Here is a 20,957-nt window from a genome sequence, read left to right on the forward strand (position 1 = left end):
TGAGAGAGAGAGAGACACAGAGAGAGAGATAGACAGAGAGAGAGATAGACAGAGAGAGAGAGAAAGAGAGAAAGTGAGAGAGAGAGAGAAAGAGATAAGAGAGAAAGAGAGAAAGAGAGAAAGAGAGGAAGAGAGAGACAGAGAGGGAGAGAGAGAGAGAGGAAATCCAATAGAGGGGGAGGGGTAGTAAAAGAGGGGAAGGGGAATAGAGGAAGAATGCAATAGACGTGCAAGAAAGAAGAAGGAAGAGAGGAAGACAGAGAGAGCTAGTGGTTGTTGGTGTGTGTGTGTGTGTGTGTGGTGGGGGAGGTTGTATTGATTGTTTCCATTGTGGTATAATTGCAATTAAAGGTTGCAAATAGCCCAGAGGATCAGTTTCACTGCTGACACCCTGCAGGTTGAATGGGAGCATTGATGCATCTCAACACTTAGCGACTGTTAGCAGGAAAACAGCCAATGATATCATGCTGGTCTCTGGGGACACTCTCTGCATTAGTGTCATGTACTGCAATACTGAAATAACTGTCAGCACTGGAAACCCACATAGCTCATCAAGGGAGCCTTTGAAAGGCTTCTAAAATGGTACCTTGAAGGCTGCTGTTACACAGCTGTTATCACCATAGGTTCTGCGGTGGTGTCAACTGTACTGGCTGTAATTATGTGCTTCTGTGGATCTTGATTAGGAAGTTGCTCTCATTACTCTCATTGTGTGCAGCAGGGCACAAACACAACAATGTCGTGTGGTTATGAAAGCCTGCTGACAATGACAAACATGGGTATGAATGATGCATTTAGCAGCTGTAAGTATTCTCACTCATCAATGTGACTGTGCTGGTGCCTGACAGGTTTGAAATGTTTTAATGCACCATCCCCCCTCCCCGACTCTGAATTTGCTCTACGGCTATTCATTGCTTTGGTTGAATAATCTTGAATCTTTTACATACACAGTCACATTTTTTTAAAGAGTTATTCGTAACAACCCACAAGGCTTTTTGTCATTGTCAGAGGGCACAGGCTCAATGCAGTGTATTTGTCTTTACATGTGTGCTTTTATGCAAAGTTGGCACCACGGAAATATGTTCCACTGGGGCCCTTTCAGAGATCGAAAAGTTCAGGTTCAGAAAGCAGAACTACCACAATTCATATTAGTTCCAGCCATGTGCTGAGCACCCTGATTTCAATCAGGGAGTCAGATGGCTGAGCGGTTAGGGAATCGGGCTAGTAATCAGAAGGTTGTCAGGTCGATTCCCGGCCGTGCAAAAATGACGTTGTGTCCTTGTCACCCTACTTGCCTCGGGGGGAATGTCCCTGTACTTACTGTAAGTCACTCTGGATAAGAGCGTCTGCTAAATGACTAAATGTAAATGTTGAATCATGTAGATATGCAAATTAGAACAACTATAGCAGACTGGCTTCAGCCGCTAGCCCAGTGCTTAGATTGCCAGAGTGTCTATGGTATTGATCAGTGGCAGCCATGTAAATCCTGTAAACATGGTCTTTTAGGACCCCCTCACTCATCCCCCATCCTTGATGATGCTTCATCCTGTGAGGGCAGTATCCTTGATGATAGTTCTTCCTGTGAGGGCAGTATCCTTGATGATAGTTCTTCCTGTGAGGGCAGTATCCTTGATGATAGTTCTTCCTGTGAGGGCAGTATCCTTGATGATAGTTCTTCCTGTGAGGGCAGTATCCTTGATGATGCTTCATCCTGTGAGGGCAGTATCCTTGATGATGCTTCATCCTGTGAGGGCAGTATCCTTGATGATGCTTCATCCTGTGAGGGCAGTATCCTTGATGATGCTTCATCCTGTGAGGACAGTAAAGGCTCATGAGGATTTGAATGTTTCATACTCAAGCAGAGAGGCGCTGGGGACTGAGGTTCCTGCTATCTGATGCCTCCTGTTTCCAGGCTGCCAGGGCCATGAGAGGACAAGGAATGAAGAGGAGGAGATGGGGGTGGGGGGGGGGGCGAAGGAAAAGGGGAGGGTGAGAATGATGAGGTAGAGGGGGAGGAAAAGGGAAAAGGAGAGGGAGCTGAAGAGGGGAGTCAGGAGAGGACAAGGACACATTCACAGTCTGGTGTGGACATACAGCTGGGTGCCCAGTAGGTACAAGAACAGAAACACTTCTGTCACAACCAGAACAGCTGTGCTCACTTCAGACAAGGTTGAGTCGTTCAGACATGGTTTGACAAAATGGGCTACAGGGACTTTTAAGTGCAAACTCCAGCCTAGATCCACTGTCATACCAGCCATGTCCAACTTTCTATGTTTTTACCATCAGGCTGAACTCTATGAGGAACTGCAAATAATTTATTAGCACCATAGCACATGGAATTGGAGGACTTTCCTTGAAGACATTCTTAACACGACTCACAGAATATATTTTCTCGTTCAGTCAGCTCTGCAGTCTCCATCAGCCAGCTATCTTTTGACCAATCAGCGCATCTCATTATTGTTGGAACCTCCATTTCCTGTCCTGAATGAGACATCTTCATGGGAACCAAATCCAGTCTTCATTAACGAAGCAAACATCTTTAATTAAAACATCCACTTTGATCTTGTCTTTAGATTCATTCCTCTGCTAAGCCAAGGTCGTGTGGGGAGAGAGGGAGAGAGAGAGGGAGAGAGGGAGAGGGAGAGAAGGAGAAAGAGATAGGGAGAGAGGGAGAGAGAGAGAGGGAGAGAGGGAGAGAGAGAGAGGGATAGAGGGAGAGGGAGAGGGAGAGAGGGAGAGAGAGAGAGAGAGAGAGAGAGAGAGAGAGAGAGAGAGAGATGAGAGAGAGAGAGAGAGAGAGAGAGAGAGAGATGAGAGAGAGAGAGAGAGAGAAAAAAAAAGAGAGAGAGAGAGAGAGAGAGAGAGAGAGAGGGAGGGAGGGAGGGAGGGAGGGAGGGAGGGAGGGAGGGAGGGAGGGAGGGAGGGAGGGAGGGAGGGAGAGAGAGAGGAGGAGGGAGGGAGGGAGGAGAGGGAGAGAAGGAGAGAAGGAGAGCAGGAGGAAGGAGAAGCGAGCAGTAGCGATCCAGAAGAGAGGGTGAAAGAGGTGGAGAGAAGGAGTGAGCAGGGAAACAGGAGGCTGGATGAAGTGAACTTCGCCTTTCCATGAGAAAATCAGCGCTGTGCTGTTTTCCAACATGTCTGTGACTTTGTGGCAGAACTAGATACAGCTTTTCTTCTACAGTATCTCTTTAAGACGCAGATAAGGTTATAATCCAAAACGCAGACAGTTTTAATGACTTTCACTCCAATTAACGGAATACGTAAAGGAACACAGTGGTTAGAGACTCTTCCATTGTCCAAAGGGCCATTGTTGAAGTTATCTGTGCCCTGGACTGCAAAGAGCTGGTGAATGGCCTCTGAAAATACATTTAACGCTCATTTTAACAAGTAGTTTGGGTTAGAATTGACTCACATACCCTCAGTGATATCCTTGTGAAGGTCAAAGAGTTCACATTCACACTACATCGCTGGCACAGAATTGACCATAAACCCAAAGTTCTGTGAATCTAAGGTTATTTGACAATTTTTACTGAAATCACCTCACTTCGAATGTTACAGAGCTCAAGTGGTTCAATTCAGACATTTAGCTCCATCTAGTGATTGTCTGTATTAACAACACACTGAATTCTTACCAAATCATTTTTTCGCCCAAAGACTTTAAAAAAGAAAAAATGTATGGTTGAACTTTCAATGACTGTCTGCACGGATTGAAGTTTTGACTTTCTACATGCACAGCACATGGACAAAACTTATTTGAGTTGCTTTCAAATCCAAGAGCAATCTACTCATAACCTCCAGCCCATCTATCTTGTTCTGTTCTCACCCTCCGTCCCTCCAGATCAGTGTACGCAGGCTGGGTCAAAGCCAGTGGAAAAGCCACAGATGTCTATGGGCCCACAAGTCACAGCTTTGGCTGGCCTCCAGCAGGCAGCCCATTGCATAGCAGTTCACACATATCGAAAACGCTTTTTACTACTGAATATTTCTTTGAAAGAGGTTCTTTGAGGAAGGGTCAAGATGGATACCCCTTTCAATTTCTGACCCTCCCATTGTAAACACTGAAAAGCCATTTGGGTCAGATGGCTGAGCGTTTAGGGAGTCGGACTATTAATCAGAAGGTTTCTGGTTCGATTTCTGGCCGTGCCAAATGACGTTGTGTCCTTGGGCAAGGCACTTCACCCTACTTTCCACGGGGAGAATGTCCCTGTACTTACAGTAAGTCGCTCTGGATAAGAGCGTCTGCTAAATGACTAAATGTAATGTAATGTCATTTCTGACCAGAAAATGTCTCTGTTTGCGACTCCAAAGATCTGGAAAGGGTTCCTATTGTAAATCCTTGTTCAAAGAGTTCTTCTCTGCTACAAATTACTTCAAAAAACGTACAAGGACGTTCAATTTACAGTAAGTTGATTGCAATCCTGTGGAAACATACAGTCCACAACCATTTAAATATAGTGCAGAAAGCAAATACAGAACTAGGAATAAACAAGGCCAAGGACAGAGCAAATGAGATAGAGAGTGCTGGTGGGAGAATCCCCACGGCCATGCTGGAGTGATAACCATGAGACTGAGCACAGCTGCAGCCTGCAGGGCGGATGCTGAGTAGGCCAGTCTTGACCAGCCAGCAGGCTCAGCTGAAGGTATAAGAGCCAGAGCAGGACTCTGTGCAGAAACCTCAGACTGACAAACTGCAGACATGCTTCGATTTTTCTTGTTAACAGTCCTCGCCGCCCTGGGTAAGACTTGACCATTAGCCTTTTTGTGACCTGAAAACACTCTCTCTTTTTCGCTTGGTCTCTCTCTCTCTCTCTCTCTCTCTCTCTCTCTCTCTCTCTCTCTCTCTCCTTCCGGCCCTCTCTCTCCTCTTTCCATCCGTCTTTCTCTCTCTGACCTTCTCTCTCTGATGTTTGGTCTCTCCTCATGAGCGCAGGCATGTGTGTGTGTGTGTGTGCGTGTGTAAAGGCATGTGTGTTTCCTGTCTGTAGTGGTGGCTGAGTTGGAGCCCCAGCCCAGGTACCTGGAGGACAGTGTGGAGGGGAGAGTTGTGGGTGGTGAGGTGGCCAGACCCAACTCCTGGCCCTGGCAGGTAACACATTCAAAGACAGTACCGTCCTGTCATGTAAATCAAGTGCACCTGTCAAGTACTACCCTTACAGCCTATGAAAACAATGTTTGCCCACTACAATGTTTTCACAGGTTCTAGTTGATGTATTTACAGTGTCAAGTAACAAAACTGAAAACAACAAATCAATAAAGTCACACAGTCAAAAAGCAAGTGAAGCTGTTTGACCTGCCTGCTCTCTCCAGTGCTCTCTCTCTCCAGTGCTCTCTCTCTCCAGTGATTTCTCGCCAGTGCTCTCTCTCTCCAGTGCTCTCTCTCAGTGCTCTCTCTCTCCAGTGCTCTCTCTCTCCAGTGCTCTCTCTCTCTCCAGTGCTTTCTCTCCAGTGCTCTCTCTCTCCAGTGCTCTCTCTCCAGTGCTCTCTCTCTCCAGTGCTCTCTCTCTCCAGTGCTCTCTCTCTCCAGTGCTCTCTCTCCAGTGCTCTCTCTCCAGTACTCTCTCTCCAGTGCTCTCTCTCTCCAGTGCTCTCTCTCTCCAGTGCTCTCTCTCTCCAGTGCTCTCTCTCCAGTGCTCTCTCTCTCCAGTGCTCTCTCTCTCCAGTGCTCTCTCTCTCCAGTGCTCTCTGTCCAGTGCTCTCTCTCCAGTGCTCTCTCTCTCCAGTGCTCTCTCTCTCCAGTGCTCTCTGTCCAGTGCTCTCTCTCTCCAGTGCTCTCTCTCTCCAGTGCTCTCTCTCTCCAGTGATCGCTCTCTCTCCAGTGCTCTCTCTCTGTACACCTTTAAAGAGCCTGTAAGACAAGGCTAACATTGCTTTTTGGATGTGTGTCCTGGTCAGGTCTCTCTCCAGTACCTGTCTGGCGGCTCCTACCACCACACCTGTGGAGGAAGTCTGATCAAGAGAGGCTGGGTGATGACTGCTGCTCACTGTGTTGATCGGTAGGACACACACACACACACACTGACATGCACATGGAGCATGCAAAGCACTGGATTGCAACGATTACCTACCAGATAATCATCTGTTTCTTCTACGTGCACAGCTCCAGAACCTGGCGTGTGATCCTTGGAGAGCACGACCTGAAAAATAACGAGGGTTCAGAGCAGATCATGACCGTCAGCAAGGTGCACATTCACTCCAAGTGGAACTCCAACAACGTTGCTGGCGGGTCAGAACACAACTCGCCTGAAAGAAATAATGACTACAATTTGACTACAGAGTGATAATAACAATCATTTGCAACAGTGGAGTGGATGACTTCAAGTAGCTATTTTGGGAGAAAGAAAATCGTTATTTTCAAAGATACTACCATTTGAATACATAGTCCAATTGGTAGAACAACTAAAGTAACAACAACTTAGTGATGTTAAATACAGAGAACAAAACACTCCGTTTAGAGAACCTCATTGGATTAGATGCATCTAGTCTGAGGTTGGCTGTACAAATGAGGGGTGTTACATTTGTCTCACAGCAATTGCCACTAAGGGACAACTCCACTTGTCTCATTGCAGTGGTTGACACAAATCAAGTGCACCTAGGTACTGTACATATGTAAATAATAAATGACCTTTGAGGATTCCAGCTGTATAATTCCTTCCTGTGTTTCTCAGGTGGGATATCGCTCTGCTGCGCTTGACTTCTGATGCTACTCTCAACTCCCAGGTCCAGCTGGCCTCCCTGCCCCCCTCTGGACAGGTCCTGCCCCACAAGAACCCCTGTTACATCACCGGCTGGGGACGCACTTCCAGTGAGTCAAGGTCCCCTTCAGCATTATCCCCCCCCCCCACATCCATCCTTCCACTTCTCTGACTTCCATCCTTTCGTGTTTCCCCCAGCTGGAGGACCCATTTCTAACCAGCTGAAGCAGGCCTACCTGCCCCTGATCGACCACAAGACGTGCACCAGCAGTGGGTGGTGGGGCAGCACCGTCAAGACCTCCATGGTCTGTGCTGGAGGTTCCAAGGAGGCTGGATGCAACGTGAGTCCACCGTTAAGAGATATGTACAGTACAGTCATGGTTAGAACTTTGAAGTTATATGACTGTTAGCCAAACAGTCTACATCATTTATAGAAATGGATAAGTGCCTTTTTTATGAAAGTGAAATGTAAAGGGAATAAATAATATGTTCCCTCTCTATCCTCCTCCTCTCCTTCTCCTCCAGGGTGACTCTGGTGGACCCCTGAACTGCCAGTTGAACGGCCAGTACGCGGTGCACGGTATTGCCAGCTTCGTCTCTGGGATGGGCTGCAACGCCCACCAGAAGCCCACCGTGTTCACCCGCGTGTCCGACTACATCAGCTGGATGAACGGGGTCAGTATCACAGACCGCTGACAGCTCCACCTGTTTCACCGAGGAATAGGAGTCCAAACCATGGAGAATTGTTTGAATTAGTATTGTACTGTATGTTTCACTTACTGAACATTTAGAGAAACAACTTTTATGTTGTTTGCTTGAATTCCTTGCATAATTTATTTTTAAAGATTTTATGAACAAAGTTGAAAGATAAGGTTCTTGAATGAAAGAAGTATGTTTGTTCATGCACATAAACATGCACATTTTGTGTTTAAAACACAAATTTAAGTTTAATCACTACCATTTTACAGTGTAGGATCTGAACACAGATTCTGAATGGCATTCTGAACTTATAAAACACTGTTGGCTCATGAAACAAAGAAGTGACATCATGTTTCCCCCTTTCCAGATCATGGGTTGAAAAGAAGAGTGACCACTGGAGGGGAAGAATTGACCTGCTGTCAGCTGCATAATCTCTCTGAAACATTGGATGTTATTTGTGGCAATAAACCTTGTCAATCAACACTATGTGATCCAGTGTGATGTATATATACAGTATCTCATCTCATAAATAGATGCAATACTTAAGATAAACATGTTTGTGTTTGGACTTCAACTTGTGTCAAAATGTAGCTCATGTCGAATTATGAAATGAAAGGGAAAAAAACTGCCAATGTTGTTTCCAAACATCACATTCTAGTGTCAATATCTCAGTTCAGTTCAAAGAATAATTAACATTGTATCAGTTATTTCAGGTGGAAGTCATATCAAAGATATAAGATGGGTCACTGAGAAACCATGGAAACTGCAGTCCAATTCTCCAGATTCACATTATTATACCATACCTCTTTTAACTTCTCCAACTTATGTGAGCACTAAAAGTCCTTGGACGTTGCCAAAATGCAGTTATCTGGTACTGTATTCCAACACTCTGTTTTAAAAGGATTCAAAACAACTATGTGCAGAGAGTTATCTTGATATAAAATGGGAGCATCTTGTGTCCAGAGCGTCCCCATGTTTGCATGCTACAGTAAGAGGCTGATTTGTCTTGAGAGCAGCGTTTCATCAGGCAGGATGAAACGTCTTATATATTTTCCCAATTATTTTATGAGGTTCTGCAATTGGTACAATACGTGTTGGTCACAAAATACATTATGATTGCAGGTGCCTTTTTACATAGAAAACTCTCAATTTTTTTTAGGCCTGCTCTTGCCTTGAAGACCAGCTGCTAGGTTCTGGGCATAGGGCCATAACTATGCATCCTGATAGCTGGGACTTGTAGTTTTCTATGAAAGAAGCATATACACTTCTCTCACACTCAGACCCTAATTATACAGATTTTCACATTTCGCATCTGGTTTTCAGTAATATAGCATATGCTAAAAAAGGTGATTAAGAAGTCCATTTTCAATCATATAAATCCATAATCATTACCCATCCTCATAATTACAACAGTGTGAGGTTTTTTCCACAACAAGGGGATGAGTTGCAGGTGTGTCAATTTCACAGGAGGGATGGAGTATGTGGCAGGAAACCTGGAGCCTGGAGCCAACACCTGTGAAAAACTGAAAACCTGGCCCGGATCAGGCCGGGGTCTTAACAGTATTTAACCTCATTGTCATTGAATCCTACCACATAGTCCCAGAGCACAGAACCAACGTATCTAAGAATGTGTCACTGTCAAAGGACATTTCCTGCTCACTCTATCCCTGCAGACCAGGCTTGGTTTCCCATCCCTGACACTTTCTCTATCTCTCCACTCTCACTCCCAATCTAACTTCATCCTGTCTCATTAACATTGGAAAAGGTTACAAAGAGGTAATTCCGAGTCATGCGATATCAATGTGATACCGTACATATGGGCACCTGCTGAGTAAACAGTCCTTGGTCCCATCCAGCAGGCTCTGCTGAGGGTATAAGAGAAGAACTCTCCTGTGGACAATTCCAACAGACAAACTGCAGACATGCTTCGATTTTTCCTGTTAACAGTCCTCGCCGCCCTGGGTAAGACTTGACCATTAGCCGTTTTGTGTCCTGAAAACACTCTCTCTTTCTCGCTTGGTCTCTCTCTCTCTCTCTCCTTCCGGCCCTCTCTCTCCTCTTTCCATCCGTCTTTCTCTCTCTGACCTTCTCTCTCTGATGTTCGGTCTCTCCTCATGAGCGCAGGCATGTGTGTGTGTGCGTGTGTAAAGGCATGTGTGTTTCCTGTCTGTAGTGGTGGCTGAGTTGGAGCCCCAGCCCAGGTACCTGGAGGACAGTGTGGAGGGGAGAGTTGTGGGTGGTGAGGTGGCCAGACCCAACTCCTGGCCCTGGCAGGTAACACATTCACAGACAGTACCGTCCTGTCATGTAAATCAAGTGCACTTGATGTATTCCGTATGTCGTTTGTAGAAGAGCGTTAAATCTTGGTATCTCAAAACTGTGTCATCTGTCTGTCCGGGTCAGATCTCTCTCCAGTATTTGTCTGGCGGCACCTACTACCACACCTGTGGAGGAAGTCTGATCAGGAGAGGCTGGGTGATGACTGCTGCTCACTGTGTGGACAGGTAGGCACACACACACACACACACACACACACACACACACGCTGACATGCACACACACACACACACGCTGACACGCACAAGCTGCATTGATGTGGCATCTGCTAAACAATATAAAAACCCGAGTGGCCTTATGGGAAGCCAGGCAGTGTAATGAACATGTGTTTCCTCACACGCACAGCCCCAGGACGTGGCGTGTGGCTATTGGCGACCACAACATCTACACCAGCGAAGGCTCAGAGCAATACGTGAGCGTCAGCCAAGTCGTCATCCACCCTAACTGGGACGCCAACTACCTTGCTAGCGGGTCAGTAGGCAAACCATCTTATCTATCCCCAACCCAGGACCATATACAGTATCAAGCATTAGGCTTATTTTGAATGAGGTGTTTGTGTGATAGTCTGAGATGAGGCGAAGCGTCGGTTTCAAATACTGGGGAGTACAGAGAGATGGATCTGCAGACTGCTCCTGTGTTTCTCAGGTGGGACATCGCTCTGCTGCGCCTGTCCTCTGATGCTACTCTCAACTCCCAGGTCCAGCTGGCCTCCCTGCCCCCCTCTGGACAGGTCCTGCCCCACGACAACCTCTGTTACATCACCGGCTGGGGACGCACTCAGAGTGAGACACACACACACACAATCAGCAATTAAATAAGTCCATTATTTATCCTTAAGGCAATTACATTTCAGTATTGCTAGGTCTGCTAGTATTTCTAGGTTAAACCAGGCTTTTTATGCTGGCGTGGGATCTTGCATTTCCACGAAGAAGGCCGCTTGGAGCCGAAAAGACAGTTAGACAGGAGAATATGTTGAAATGCAATGTACATGTGTCTATGAAACATCTAATTTGACTTTGTAATATATAGAAATGTCTGTTCATGACTCCTCTTACCTCCCAGCTGGTGGGCAGCTGTCTGCTGAGCTGAAGCAGGCCTACCTGCCCGTGGTCGACCACTACACCTGCACCAGCAATGGCTGGTGGGGCAGCACCGTCAAGACCTCCATGGTCTGTGCTGGAGGTGGCAGCCTGTCCGGATGCCAGGTGAGTAAAACTGCTCTTAGGAATCAGAAGGGCTCACGAAAAGAAAGTCCCTGACAGAGTCGACTCGGCCTTGCTGTGGTAGACACATTCTCTAAAAGCTTCTTTCCTTGTTCTTGTTCAATTAAGCAGCTTTAAAAGTACAAGGAAATGTCTTACTCATCATGACCCTACACAGTCCTCAAGCTACAGCCCTCTACTCTACCCCTCCCCTTCTCTCTCCTCAAGGGTGACTCCGGAGGCCCCCTGAACTGCCAGGTGAACGGCCAGTATGTGGTCCACGGCGTGACCAGCTTCGTGTCGTCCTCAGGCTGCAATGTCCAGAGGAGGCCCACCGTGTTCAGCCGAGTGTCCAACTACATCAACTGGATGGATGGGGTCAGTACTACGTCTGTTCATGGGAGATTGACCGGGGTTTAAATGAACATGTCAGAAGCCAAACTGTGATGTGCACTCAGTCTGTCCATCTATAGGCATATTTGTCAATGGTCTTCCTTCAAATAGTTTGGCAAAGATTTTATGGAAGTATCAGAGATGCATATACAGAATGACTTTCAGATGACTTACTATTGCTCAAAACAGCTGCAGGACTTCCTGGTGCTTTTGTAAAGACAGCCTGTCAGTGATACCTTCTGGGCTCTTATTGGTCAATCAGAGAAACAAGGAAAAAGGAACATAGCTGTCCAGGTTTGAAATAATCTCAGGCAATATATGTTTTAATGTCCAGGATGTTGTTGTGATTTAGAATCACATTTACATTTTAGTCATTTAGCAGACGCACTTATCCAGAGTGACACAGTAAGTACAGGGACATTCTCCCCGAGGCGAGTAGGGTGAAGTGCCTTGCCCAAGGACACAACGTCATTTTGCACTGCCGGGAATCGAACTCGCAACCTTCTGATTACTAGCCCGATTCCCTAACCGCTCAGTCACCTGAATCCCTAGGATTGTTCTAACTGTCATCGTGTTACTTCCTCCCAGATCATGGCCTGAAAATAAGAACAAGCCACAGAGACAGACAGAACACAAATCCAAGGACCTGTTCCTGAATCACAAAACCTTCTGCCTGACTGCAACTAAAGATAATAAAATCTGCATTCAAAAGTTATTCCATAGTGGTCTCTGGTTATGACATGTGGGATTGGTTTCATAATGATATTTGTTTTAGGGTTTATTCGTGAATGAAGTTCATGTATTTACATCCTCCCTGTACAGTATAATAAGCCACTGGAGCCCTTCCACACATCCTGTAACATCACAGTGGTAAAAAGGTTAATATGATACAGCAGACATAACACCAGAATCCATTTGTGATTTAGAGAAGGTTAAATGTTTTGCTCACTGTGTGAGGGTTAATGTTCAATCCAAGCCTAGAATCACGATTGGATACCTTGTCAGATGCACCAGGAACAACTTTGCACATGAGTAATCACAGCAAATGCAATGGTTTGTTTATAGAGGGATGCAAGGAAACACAGAATGAGAAGCACAGAGGTCCACAGACGTGGTACCGCAAAAAGACTAATGGAGACTCTGAAGAGAGGAAAAGGAGACTGACTGTTATAAAAAGAATACAAAGAACTGTGATCTCTCTGAAAGGGCTGTGCTTTAATCACACCAGACATGCCCTGAACACGACTGAGTGAAGCTTCCCTGTCCATGAAAAGATAATGAAGGATTTTTTAAACACATTCTCTCCTTTCAGGGTTCATGAGCTGCTGGCAACTGTAAACCGATGTGCGTCATTATATAAAAAAAAAAGCAATGATATCTAACAACCAGACAGTCAATCAGATGTCTAAAGAAAAGTGTCATAATCAAGGATACAGCAATCAACAGTTGAAAGTGCTGCATTATCTGTTGCCTTTGAGCTGGCAACAGAGCACAGCTACATGAGGATTTAATCCTAGTTTCTTCTCTTTACACATGCTCTCTGACTGCTGGGGAAAGGCTGAGAACAACCTTGGTTTTGCAGGTGTGTTGCTCAACAAGCTTTGAACAAACCAATAACAGAACAAAATGGATTCCAGGTTAAAGCGGAGGTTCTATTGGGACGGTGGAACCATACGTTTAACTCCTGACCCAGACAGTTGGACGATGTAACTGCTTTTCCTGCACCCAGTCAATATCTTGCCCAGAGAACTGCTCCTAAACCCTCTAAGACAAGGAAAACTTCCCAGGAAAAGGGGAAGAAACCGCGAGAGGAGCAATTCAGTGAGGGATCCCCTCCTCCAGAGACGGTTGGTGACACAGAGAAGTGCAGGCCCACGGGCTGAACAGTGTCCTTCATCAAGAGTTAAGATACAAATACAAACAAGAAAATGGATGGTGAAACACATACTATATCTAGAGTTCCAAATCAGCGCTCCCAGTTGGCTCATGGCAGTTTAAGCAGTTGGAGCCAAAGGGCTGGGATTAATGCTGTCGTTTGTGTGGGCCCAGCCTTGCCCACGCCTAGATCCAGCCCTGGCTGGGAAGTGGAGGATCAGCACAACACCACAGGACGGATACCAGAACCAAGTAGATTGATAGAAGCATTCCCTACAAAAACACAACCAACATCATAACCAGCAGATGATAGCCAAAGAACTCCCCAACCTTTCTAAATGCAAAGCTGAACTGTGGATGTCAGCTATACCGTGAGAAGGGTCACACCTGGGCCGGGCTGTGAGAATCCAATCTACAGCCAATGAGGGTATAGGGTTGAAGGCCTCCTCCACGGGGCATGGATAGTACATGCTGTACTAGCAGAGTTTAAAAGCTGAGCTGACATGCAGCTAAACGTGCACACACACTCGACCCCGCCGCTGGACAGACATGCTGAAGCTACTCCTACTGACAGCCCTCGCAGCCCTGGGTGAGTCCTGCCTGGAGCATGGCTGTCTTGTCTCCAAGCGAACCGGGTGGTTCAGGATGGTGAGGGCTGTTTTACTAGAGACGAAAGCAAGTGCTCCTGGTGATGTGGGTCAAATGAATGTTCAGAGGTAAAGTGATTTTGATTGATTCGTTCATTACACATTCCTGGAGTAGGTTAGTCACCAGAGGCAAAGGTATGTCTCACGAGGTCACCCTGTTTCCATTACAAAAGTAATAGGAAAAATATTAATAGAATAATAGAGCAAAAAAGCACTGGATGGGAGCACTCAGCCAGTCAGCCAGTCAGCCAGTCATCCAGTCAGCCAGTCAGCCAGTCAGCCAGTCAGCCAGTCAGCCAGTCAGCCAGTCTGACTTCTTCTTCTTGTGTGTTCTTAGTGCTGGCAGAGCAGGAGCCAGAGCCTCGCTTCCTGGAGGACCTGGAGGACAGTGTGGAGGGGAGAGTTGTGGGTGGTGAGGTGGCTAGACCCAACTCCTGGCCCTGGCAGGTAACACATTCAAAGACACTCAGCATTTACAGACATCCCTGGACTTAGCTGACTGAACTAGGAAGCATTTGTACCTCATTTGACATGTTCCTCTTCTCTCCCCATCAGATCTCTCTCCAGTTTAAGTCTGGCAGCTCCTTCCGCCACACCTGTGGAGGAAGTCTGATCAGGAGAGGCTGGGTGATGACTGCTGCTCACTGTGTGGACAGGTAGGCACACACACACACGCACACACACACACACACACACGCTGACATGCACACACACACACACACACTAACATGCTGACACGCACACAGCCACACACACACAATTTCTTATTCCTCTAAGCTGTCTGTGTGCATCTGTGTTGATGTTTGTGTGTGTGTCTACAGCCAAAGGACTTGGCGTGTGGTTGTCGGGGATCACAGAATCTCCCAACACGAGGGCAATGAGCAGTACATCTCCGTCAGCAGGGTGTACACACACCCCAACTGGGTGTCAAACCGCATCAACAACGGGTCAGAGAAAACTGAGATGCCACTCTGTTGAAATATGTGTTGATACACATTGTATCTGTCAAGGAATAAACCAGAAGCTCCAGTAATAGATAACCAGACCCTTTAAAGCACAATTTAATGAGCATTATATAACTTTTGTCTTATTTACATAACACAATGTTGTTAGATACTTTGCACAATGTGTTGTGTTGATTTGTTACAGTATTACGTAAGTCGATGATTGAATATACTTTAACTTGACAGGTTTGAGCAACACTTTAATAATAACCTTCCTCTCTGCTGAGTAAATCAAAGGTTGTTGTTTTTCTAATGTTCCTACAAGGTTAAACTGTTATTAATTAGGAACAGTCCCTCAGTCTAATTATAATCCATTCTCAAAATTGTTTACGCCCAATTAGTCATAACATTCAAGACAATAACCTTTAAATTCAGCTCCTTGTCAGGACACAAATGAAAAGAGGGAGAGGCTGAGTGATTTCTTGTATCTCCTTCATAATTCCTTCCTGTGTTTCTCAGGTGGGACATCGCTCTGCTGCGCCTGTCCTCTGAAGTTACTCTCAACTCCCAGGTCCAGCTGGCCTCCCTGCCCCCCTCTGGACAGGTCCTGCCCCACGACAACCCCTGTTACATCACCGGCTGGGGACGCACTTCCAGTGAGACAAACACACACACACACACACACACACACACACTGTCCTGCTCTGCAGGGTTACCGCTATGCTGTGTGGAGCTCTGATGAAGATAGGGGACCTGAAGGGACTTATAAGGCCATGCTCAGAAGACATCTGGTCTTCTCCTGAAGAAGCTGCATTACAATGTCTGCATAAACTATAGTGGATGAATCTATGACTCCTTTCATCCCCGAGGTGGTGGCTCTACATCTGACCTGCTGAAGCAGGCCTACCTGCCTGTGGTGGACCACAAGACCTGCTCTAGTGGCAGCTGGTGGGGTGGTGGTGTCAAGACCTCCATGGTCTGCGCTGGAGGCGGCAGTCTGTCTGGATGCCAGGTGAGGAAAATTCGAACCTTCTCACACAGTAGAGGTCAACTTGATTCAGCCGATCTGAGAAGCGTTGCTTGTTACTGTGAACTGATTGCTCATAGAAAAACACACATCACTAGCTAAGCATTTGACAGTATAAAAAAAAATATATATATAGGAACCCAGATTTTGTAGTTTAGCACAGGAAGTGGCAACACTCAACAGGAAATGCCTTCTCTCCTCCAGGGTGACTCCGGAGGCCCCCTGAACTGCCAGGTGAACGGCAAGTACGTGGTCCACGGCGTGACCAGCTTTGTCTCCAGCCAGGGCTGTAACGTCCAGAGGAAGCCCACCGTGTTCACCCGCGTGTCCAACTACATCAGCTGGATGGACGGGGTCAGTACATCCCAAATCACAAAAGTTTAATTGTGATTTAATCTGATTATAGTTAAAGTGATTGTTATTTTTTGCAATAACGCTATCCAGAAGGAGAGGTGCAATCTTTATTTACATAGAGAGGATTTATTTTCATTTTGATATTCTTTCTAATGTAAGCAAAGCCTTTTTCTCGCTGTTCTCTGACAGATCATGAGATAGTGCAGAGGACCAGACCTGAGGCGACTGCGACATCATGACCAGCACCAAGACAGCCTGTTGGAGTTTCACACCTCCTCAGGCTTATCTGTAGATGATGCGAGATGTCATACACATTCTCGAATAAAATTATATTCCTATTCACAATGTGCTGTCCGTTCATAACAGTATTCCTTGTATTATGAAGAATACAAAACACAATTACCTAGAGTAGAATGTTATATCTAAAGACATAATCACACACGTCTCGTGAAAATATGAAAATGTTTTATAGATCTCATATTCAGAACCACAAAAGGTACCACCACTTTGGTGAATTTCAAGTGATGGAGAATAAGTTCAATAAAAACAGTGTCCGTAAAATAATTATTTGCAAATATACTTTGTTATTTACAATCAAGCTAAGCAGTATTTACATTGATTCCCTTTTCAGGATTCTCAGGCGTTCCCTTGCTTTGGGGATTGGATTGCTAGTACAGGAAATACATTCCATTTATCATGAGAGCACAGTGCCAGAACAGTGTTCACCTACATCACCTAAAGATATTTGCTAGACGGCTAGACAACTACTACAGCATGGTATTCTTATGACCAGGGTGTCACACACTGTGCTTCACAATCTCCTGAGCAGTACTCAGAATACTCAGAATACTCAGAGTACTCAGAATACTCAGAATACTCAGAATACTCAGAATACTCAGAGTACTCAGAATACTCAGAATACTCAGAATACTCAGAATACTCAGAGTACTCAGAATACTCAGAATACTCAGAGTACTCAGAATACTCAGAGTACTCAGAATACTCAGAGTACTCAGAGTACCAGTAATCCTATGATATTGTGGGATTGTTTGCTATTCCGAGTATTTGTAAAATATTTCTGTCCAGTCCAGGCTCCGGCAGAGGGTCACACCATGCCCTCCACTGTCTCCAGCTTAGGCAGAGGGTCACACCATGCCCTCCACTGTCTCCAGCTTAGGCAGAGGGTCACACCATGCCCTCCACTGTCTCCAGCTTAGGGGGTTCCTCTGGCTCCTGCTGGATGTTTGTCTGCTTGCAGAGCTGCTGGTACTCCTGGAGGAGTTTCACCACCTCCTCGTTGCCAAACTGCATGGCATCATCCACAGGCAGGCTCCCCCACCTGCAAGCACAGACGCACGGTCGTAAACACGTACTGCGGTAGCGTACCTGCTGAGGCTGAACGCGATGCCTTGTCACATGGGATTCGGTTGTCAAGTCAACTCATTACTCGAGGTGACCTTGCAGGTTAGAGAGACGGTCGTGTCGGATTAGAACGACTGTTGACAGAGGGGTCAGAGTAGAGGAAGGTTGTAAGCGAGGATGTACGTGCCTCTTACCTGTCTTTCACGAAAGGGTTCACTTTGCAAGCAGCTGTCAAAAACCGGACCACTTCAATGTGACCTGAGAGATAACACAGAATCCTAATGGGTTAAGCTCTGAATGAATGTCTTACACGCAAATCATGTTGGAGTACAATAAATCATGACAAAGTATAGCATAGAAAATTATATTTTTATATAATGTAATGTATTATATAATACTATACTGAAGCATGGTATGATTAGCTGCATGACTGAAACCAGCTCACCCTCAGCTGCAGCAACATGAAGGGCTGTTCTAGAGTCATAGTCCTTCAGATCCATTTCCATCGATGACAAGGCAAACCTGAGACATTAACAAGATGAAAATATAGGACACTTTTCTTTCTTTCTACTGAAATACATAATAGCTATACATTTCCTATACATTATGGTACAGTACCATAATCTAAAGCTCTGGAAACAATCGATAGACCATTAAATTCTGTTCCTCACTCGAAATGGTCAACTTTTGGAAAAATGAAAGAAAAAGATGCAGTGGTCTCTCAATTTATTCCAGAGCTGTTCAGGTACAGACCTCCTCAGGGCAGACACATCTCCGCTGTAGGCCGCAAACATCAGGTTGACCACAGACTTGTTCTACAAACACAGACAGCAGAGAGACAGACTTACATCCCTCAGGCTTTCTTAGACTCTGACCTTATCGCATCTCCTGGCCACTGCTTTTGGCTACACAAGATGGTTCATATATTCCTGAACCATGACATTCTTTTCCAGTTCCTGGTGGCTGGTATGGGGTCTAAAGCCTAGCTCTGGCATCACTATACCCTGTCATCCCCATCCTGTCTGCGAGGATCCTGCTTCTTGACAAAGTGCCTCAGGTTGTCATAGTTGTGGAAGTTGAACAACGACACCAGCTCCTGGTTGGGATGGAAAGAGGAAAAACAAAAAAGAAGAGAGGAGAAAAGTTGATAAAGGATCTAGAATGGTGGAGTTTGATTAGTTCCAAAGTAAAACACTGCAGCATTTCAAACTGATGTGCACTGTACATTTTCCCCCATAAAAATGATAATTCAGTGATTCATGAATGGGAAAGAGAGGCTAGCGATGTAGCTTCATGCGTTACCTAACCTGGCAGAAGTCGATGCCTCGAACACTATTTCCGACCCTGTCCAGCGGAGGAGACCAACACATCACTCCCATGACGTTGGGAACCACCAGCAACACTGCCCCGGAAACCCCCGACTTAGCAGGCAAGCCCACCTGAGGAGACAGGTGGGGGAACCTTGTCAGCCACTTCCAATGGGGGGGTCAGATGGCTGAGCGGTTAGGAAATCGGGCTATTAATCAGAAGGTTGCCGGTTCGATTCCCAACCGTGCAAAATGACGTTGTGTCCTTGGGCAAGGCACTTCACCCTACTTGCCTTGGGGGAATGTCCCTGTACTTACTGTAAGTCGCTTTGGATAAGAACGTCTGCTAAATGACTAAATGTAAATGTAATGACTAACAACTGGCTGATGAACTGCTCAGTTACTTCACTTAAATCATCAAAACAACACAGTCACTTCAGTAACTTACTACTTACTAAGTGTAAGCTGAACTGTGAATACCTCAACTGTTGTTACTGATGTTACAAAACAACCAAAAAAGGTGTGTTTCAGAGAATAACAACACAACTTTGTCCAAACGGTGTCTAAACAACGTACGTGGAAGGCCATCTGTCCAGAGAAGTCATACATGCCACAGGAGTGCATGAGGCTCAGCGTGTTCCTCACAGCCTCCGCACTCAGCACATGCTCGCCTGTGATTGGGCAGATGCCGCCGTTGGCCAGAGTGGCGGCCATGACACTCCCAGACTCGCAGGTCACATCGATGGAGCACAGCTGAGGGGGAGAGGACAACCACAGCGTCACACAGAATAATAAGCCAAGAGGCCAACTCCAAAGTATCGTTTAACTATTAAAATGTTATTCTCTTAAAACAGATCGCTACTTAACATGTATGCTCACATGTGCGTTACTTTGAAATCCAATTTAAAAATCGTTATTAACATAGTACTGTTACTATTACAAATGTTACTCTGTTACTCGGGCAAGTGTTAATATTACTCTGTTATGGCTGTATTGTATGTTATTGTTAAGTTGTTCCTCTGTAATACTGCAGCACTGTCATTGACGTTCAAATAGTTTCATCTTCATGAGTACAACGGTAATATTGCTCAGCTTGCCTGGAAGTAGAAGTCCAGAGCATCAATCATGTCTGCCCCACCAGGAAAACACTGCAGGTGCAAAGCAGAAACCCTTGGGATCGAGCTCACCAATACACTCCCTCTCAACATTATTCTGTATTGATATTTCTACTGCGAATTTGCACCGTATGTAGTTTAATCCTTAAATCAGAGCAAGTACTAATCAAACAACCAATCAGCCATCCAATCAACCATCCAATCAACCAGTCAGTCCGTCAGTGTGTCAATCAAAAGGATGTGCTGTTCTCTCATGACTCCCACGGTTGCTCAGACAACAGCCTGCGTGTGTCCTCACTGACCTTCTTCTCTTTGAGGTAGTATCCAATGGCAAAGTTTCTGTCGCCCGTTTCCTTTTCGGACTGGAACCTGAGACACAGAGCAGAGGAGTCATCGATACAGAGCCATCAATAATGCAGAGAGCAGTGCAACCCCTCAGCTCAGGGCCTGTAAGCGAGGACAACACACACAAAGTTGTGAGCGACGAACGACCGTAAAACCACGTTCACATACTGTTCAACAAGCCGAGACTCTAAGTGAGACTCTACTTTATACCATTGAGTATTTAAATTGTATCTACCATTTTATATTATGGATTTCAGGCTTGGAGACAGACTCACTTTAAGATAGGACACAAACCAGGCTGAAGCCACTGCAGTGTGATGTAGTTACTGTAACTCACGTGGCATTGCTGAAGCCCACGTACTCTCTGCCGGCCATCTTCTTCACAAAGTCCATCACCTAAAGAGAGAGCAGGACTAGAACACTGATCTGCATGGGTATTTGCTAATGACCACACAAGTAAACATGCATTTACTTTGGTGTGATTGTGAAATCGTCTGTAGTGTGTAATTGTGTGTATTTGGGATGAGGGGGAGGGAGGGGGGCTGCTGAGAGTCTGTATGTTATATACAGACTGTGTGTGAGTGTAAAGAGCATGTCATGCCAAGTGGACAGAGTGACACCACCATAATCTACTTACATAGTCAAACTTCTCTGCCTTGTT

The 20,957-nt window shown here is 45.8% G+C and overlaps 4 protein-coding genes across 7 annotated transcripts in view; 3 read left to right on the forward strand and 1 right to left on the reverse strand.

Moving 5' to 3' along the window:
* The first annotated feature begins 4,576 nt into the window (after nucleotides 1–4,576).
* Nucleotides 4,577–8,278, forward strand: LOC134027537 (elastase-1-like). Of its 3 annotated transcripts, none has more exons than XM_062470542.1 (8): nucleotides 4,577–4,733; nucleotides 4,983–5,083; nucleotides 5,890–5,990; nucleotides 6,095–6,220; nucleotides 6,663–6,799; nucleotides 6,888–7,030; nucleotides 7,215–7,364; nucleotides 7,936–8,278. In XM_062470542.1, the coding sequence occupies exons 1-8, from the start codon at nucleotides 4,694–4,696 to the stop codon at nucleotides 7,999–8,001; spliced, it is 864 nt and encodes a 287-aa protein (XP_062326526.1). In that variant the 5' UTR covers nucleotides 4,577–4,693; the 3' UTR covers nucleotides 8,002–8,278. The 3 variants fall into 3 exon arrangements, with proteins under 3 accessions (XP_062326526.1, XP_062326525.1, XP_062326524.1); XM_062470541.1 differs by lacking the exon at nucleotides 7,936–8,278 and adding an exon at nucleotides 7,756–7,871; XM_062470540.1 differs by lacking the exon at nucleotides 7,936–8,278 and having other exon boundaries at nucleotides 7,215–7,385.
* Nucleotides 8,279–9,191: 913 nt separating this feature from the next.
* LOC134027594 (elastase-1-like) lies at nucleotides 9,192–12,035 on the forward strand. Its single transcript, XM_062470544.1, has 8 exons — nucleotides 9,192–9,350; nucleotides 9,562–9,662; nucleotides 9,792–9,892; nucleotides 10,071–10,196; nucleotides 10,371–10,507; nucleotides 10,788–10,930; nucleotides 11,156–11,305; nucleotides 11,909–12,035. The coding sequence occupies exons 1-8, from the start codon at nucleotides 9,311–9,313 to the stop codon at nucleotides 11,918–11,920; spliced, it is 810 nt and encodes a 269-aa protein (XP_062326528.1). The 5' UTR covers nucleotides 9,192–9,310; the 3' UTR covers nucleotides 11,921–12,035.
* Nucleotides 12,036–13,671: 1,636 nt separating this feature from the next.
* Nucleotides 13,672–20,957, forward strand: part of LOC134027573 (elastase-1-like) — a 90,636-nt gene continuing 83,350 nt past the window's right edge. Inside the window, exons 1-8 of one of the 2 annotated variants that reach the window (XR_009931455.1) lie at nucleotides 13,672–13,784; nucleotides 14,180–14,289; nucleotides 14,398–14,498; nucleotides 14,664–14,789; nucleotides 15,306–15,442; nucleotides 15,656–15,798; nucleotides 16,018–16,167; nucleotides 16,357–16,425. Coding sequence is in view for 1 of the 2 variants with exons in the window: in XM_062470543.1 (XP_062326527.1) it covers nucleotides 13,745–13,784; nucleotides 14,180–14,289; nucleotides 14,398–14,498; nucleotides 14,664–14,789; nucleotides 15,306–15,442; nucleotides 15,656–15,798; nucleotides 16,018–16,167; nucleotides 16,357–16,368 (819 nt within the window). In the remaining variant the exon portion in view is untranslated. Of the gene's footprint in view, nucleotides 13,785–14,179; nucleotides 14,290–14,397; nucleotides 14,499–14,663; nucleotides 14,790–15,305; nucleotides 15,443–15,655; nucleotides 15,799–16,017; nucleotides 16,168–16,356; nucleotides 16,513–20,957 lie in introns of those variants that run through there. The other variant, XM_062470543.1, reaches the window with a different exon arrangement.
* gls2b (glutaminase 2b (liver, mitochondrial)) overlaps nucleotides 17,181–20,957 on the reverse strand; it is a 9,398-nt gene continuing 5,621 nt past the window's right edge. The window contains exons 8-19 of the mRNA XM_062470538.1: nucleotides 20,934–20,957; nucleotides 20,634–20,692; nucleotides 20,254–20,320; nucleotides 19,934–19,984; nucleotides 19,413–19,589; nucleotides 18,837–18,968; nucleotides 18,533–18,625; nucleotides 18,283–18,344; nucleotides 17,975–18,051; nucleotides 17,724–17,787; nucleotides 17,345–17,506; nucleotides 17,181–17,258 (exon numbers count right to left, since the gene is read on the reverse strand). The exon at nucleotides 20,934–20,957 is cut by the window's right edge and continues 9 nt beyond it. Of these exons, the coding sequence (XP_062326522.1) occupies nucleotides 17,353–17,506; nucleotides 17,724–17,787; nucleotides 17,975–18,051; nucleotides 18,283–18,344; nucleotides 18,533–18,625; nucleotides 18,837–18,968; nucleotides 19,413–19,589; nucleotides 19,934–19,984; nucleotides 20,254–20,320; nucleotides 20,634–20,692; nucleotides 20,934–20,957 (960 nt within the window). The 3' untranslated portion in view covers nucleotides 17,181–17,258; nucleotides 17,345–17,352. The remainder of the gene's footprint in view (nucleotides 17,259–17,344; nucleotides 17,507–17,723; nucleotides 17,788–17,974; nucleotides 18,052–18,282; nucleotides 18,345–18,532; nucleotides 18,626–18,836; nucleotides 18,969–19,412; nucleotides 19,590–19,933; nucleotides 19,985–20,253; nucleotides 20,321–20,633; nucleotides 20,693–20,933) is intronic.

The sequence above is a fragment of the Osmerus eperlanus genome, chromosome 1 (genome assembly GCF_963692335.1).
Source record: "Osmerus eperlanus chromosome 1, fOsmEpe2.1, whole genome shotgun sequence".
In the NCBI taxonomy this organism is placed as follows: Eukaryota; Metazoa; Chordata; class Actinopteri; order Osmeriformes; family Osmeridae; genus Osmerus; species Osmerus eperlanus.

What these genes read in the sequence shown, in the direction of transcription:
- LOC134027537 (XM_062470542.1), top strand. Translation starts at nt 4,694, where the DNA reads ATGCTTCGATTTTTCTTGTTAACAGTCCTCGCCGCCCTGG. An exon ending in CGGCTGGGGACGCACTTCCA is followed by an intron (nt 6,800 to 6,887) that starts GTGAGTCAAGGT and finishes TGTTTCCCCCAG; the next exon opens with CTGGAGGACCCATTTCTAAC. An exon ending in CCAAGGAGGCTGGATGCAAC is followed by an intron (nt 7,031 to 7,214) that starts GTGAGTCCACCG and finishes CTTCTCCTCCAG; the next exon opens with GGTGACTCTGGTGGACCCCT.
- LOC134027594 (XM_062470544.1), top strand. Translation starts at nt 9,311, where the DNA reads ATGCTTCGATTTTTCCTGTTAACAGTCCTCGCCGCCCTGG. An exon ending in CCAACTCCTGGCCCTGGCAG is followed by an intron (nt 9,663 to 9,791) that starts GTAACACATTCA and finishes TGTCCGGGTCAG; the next exon opens with ATCTCTCTCCAGTATTTGTC. An exon ending in GCCAACTACCTTGCTAGCGG is followed by an intron (nt 10,197 to 10,370) that starts GTCAGTAGGCAA and finishes TGTGTTTCTCAG; the next exon opens with GTGGGACATCGCTCTGCTGC.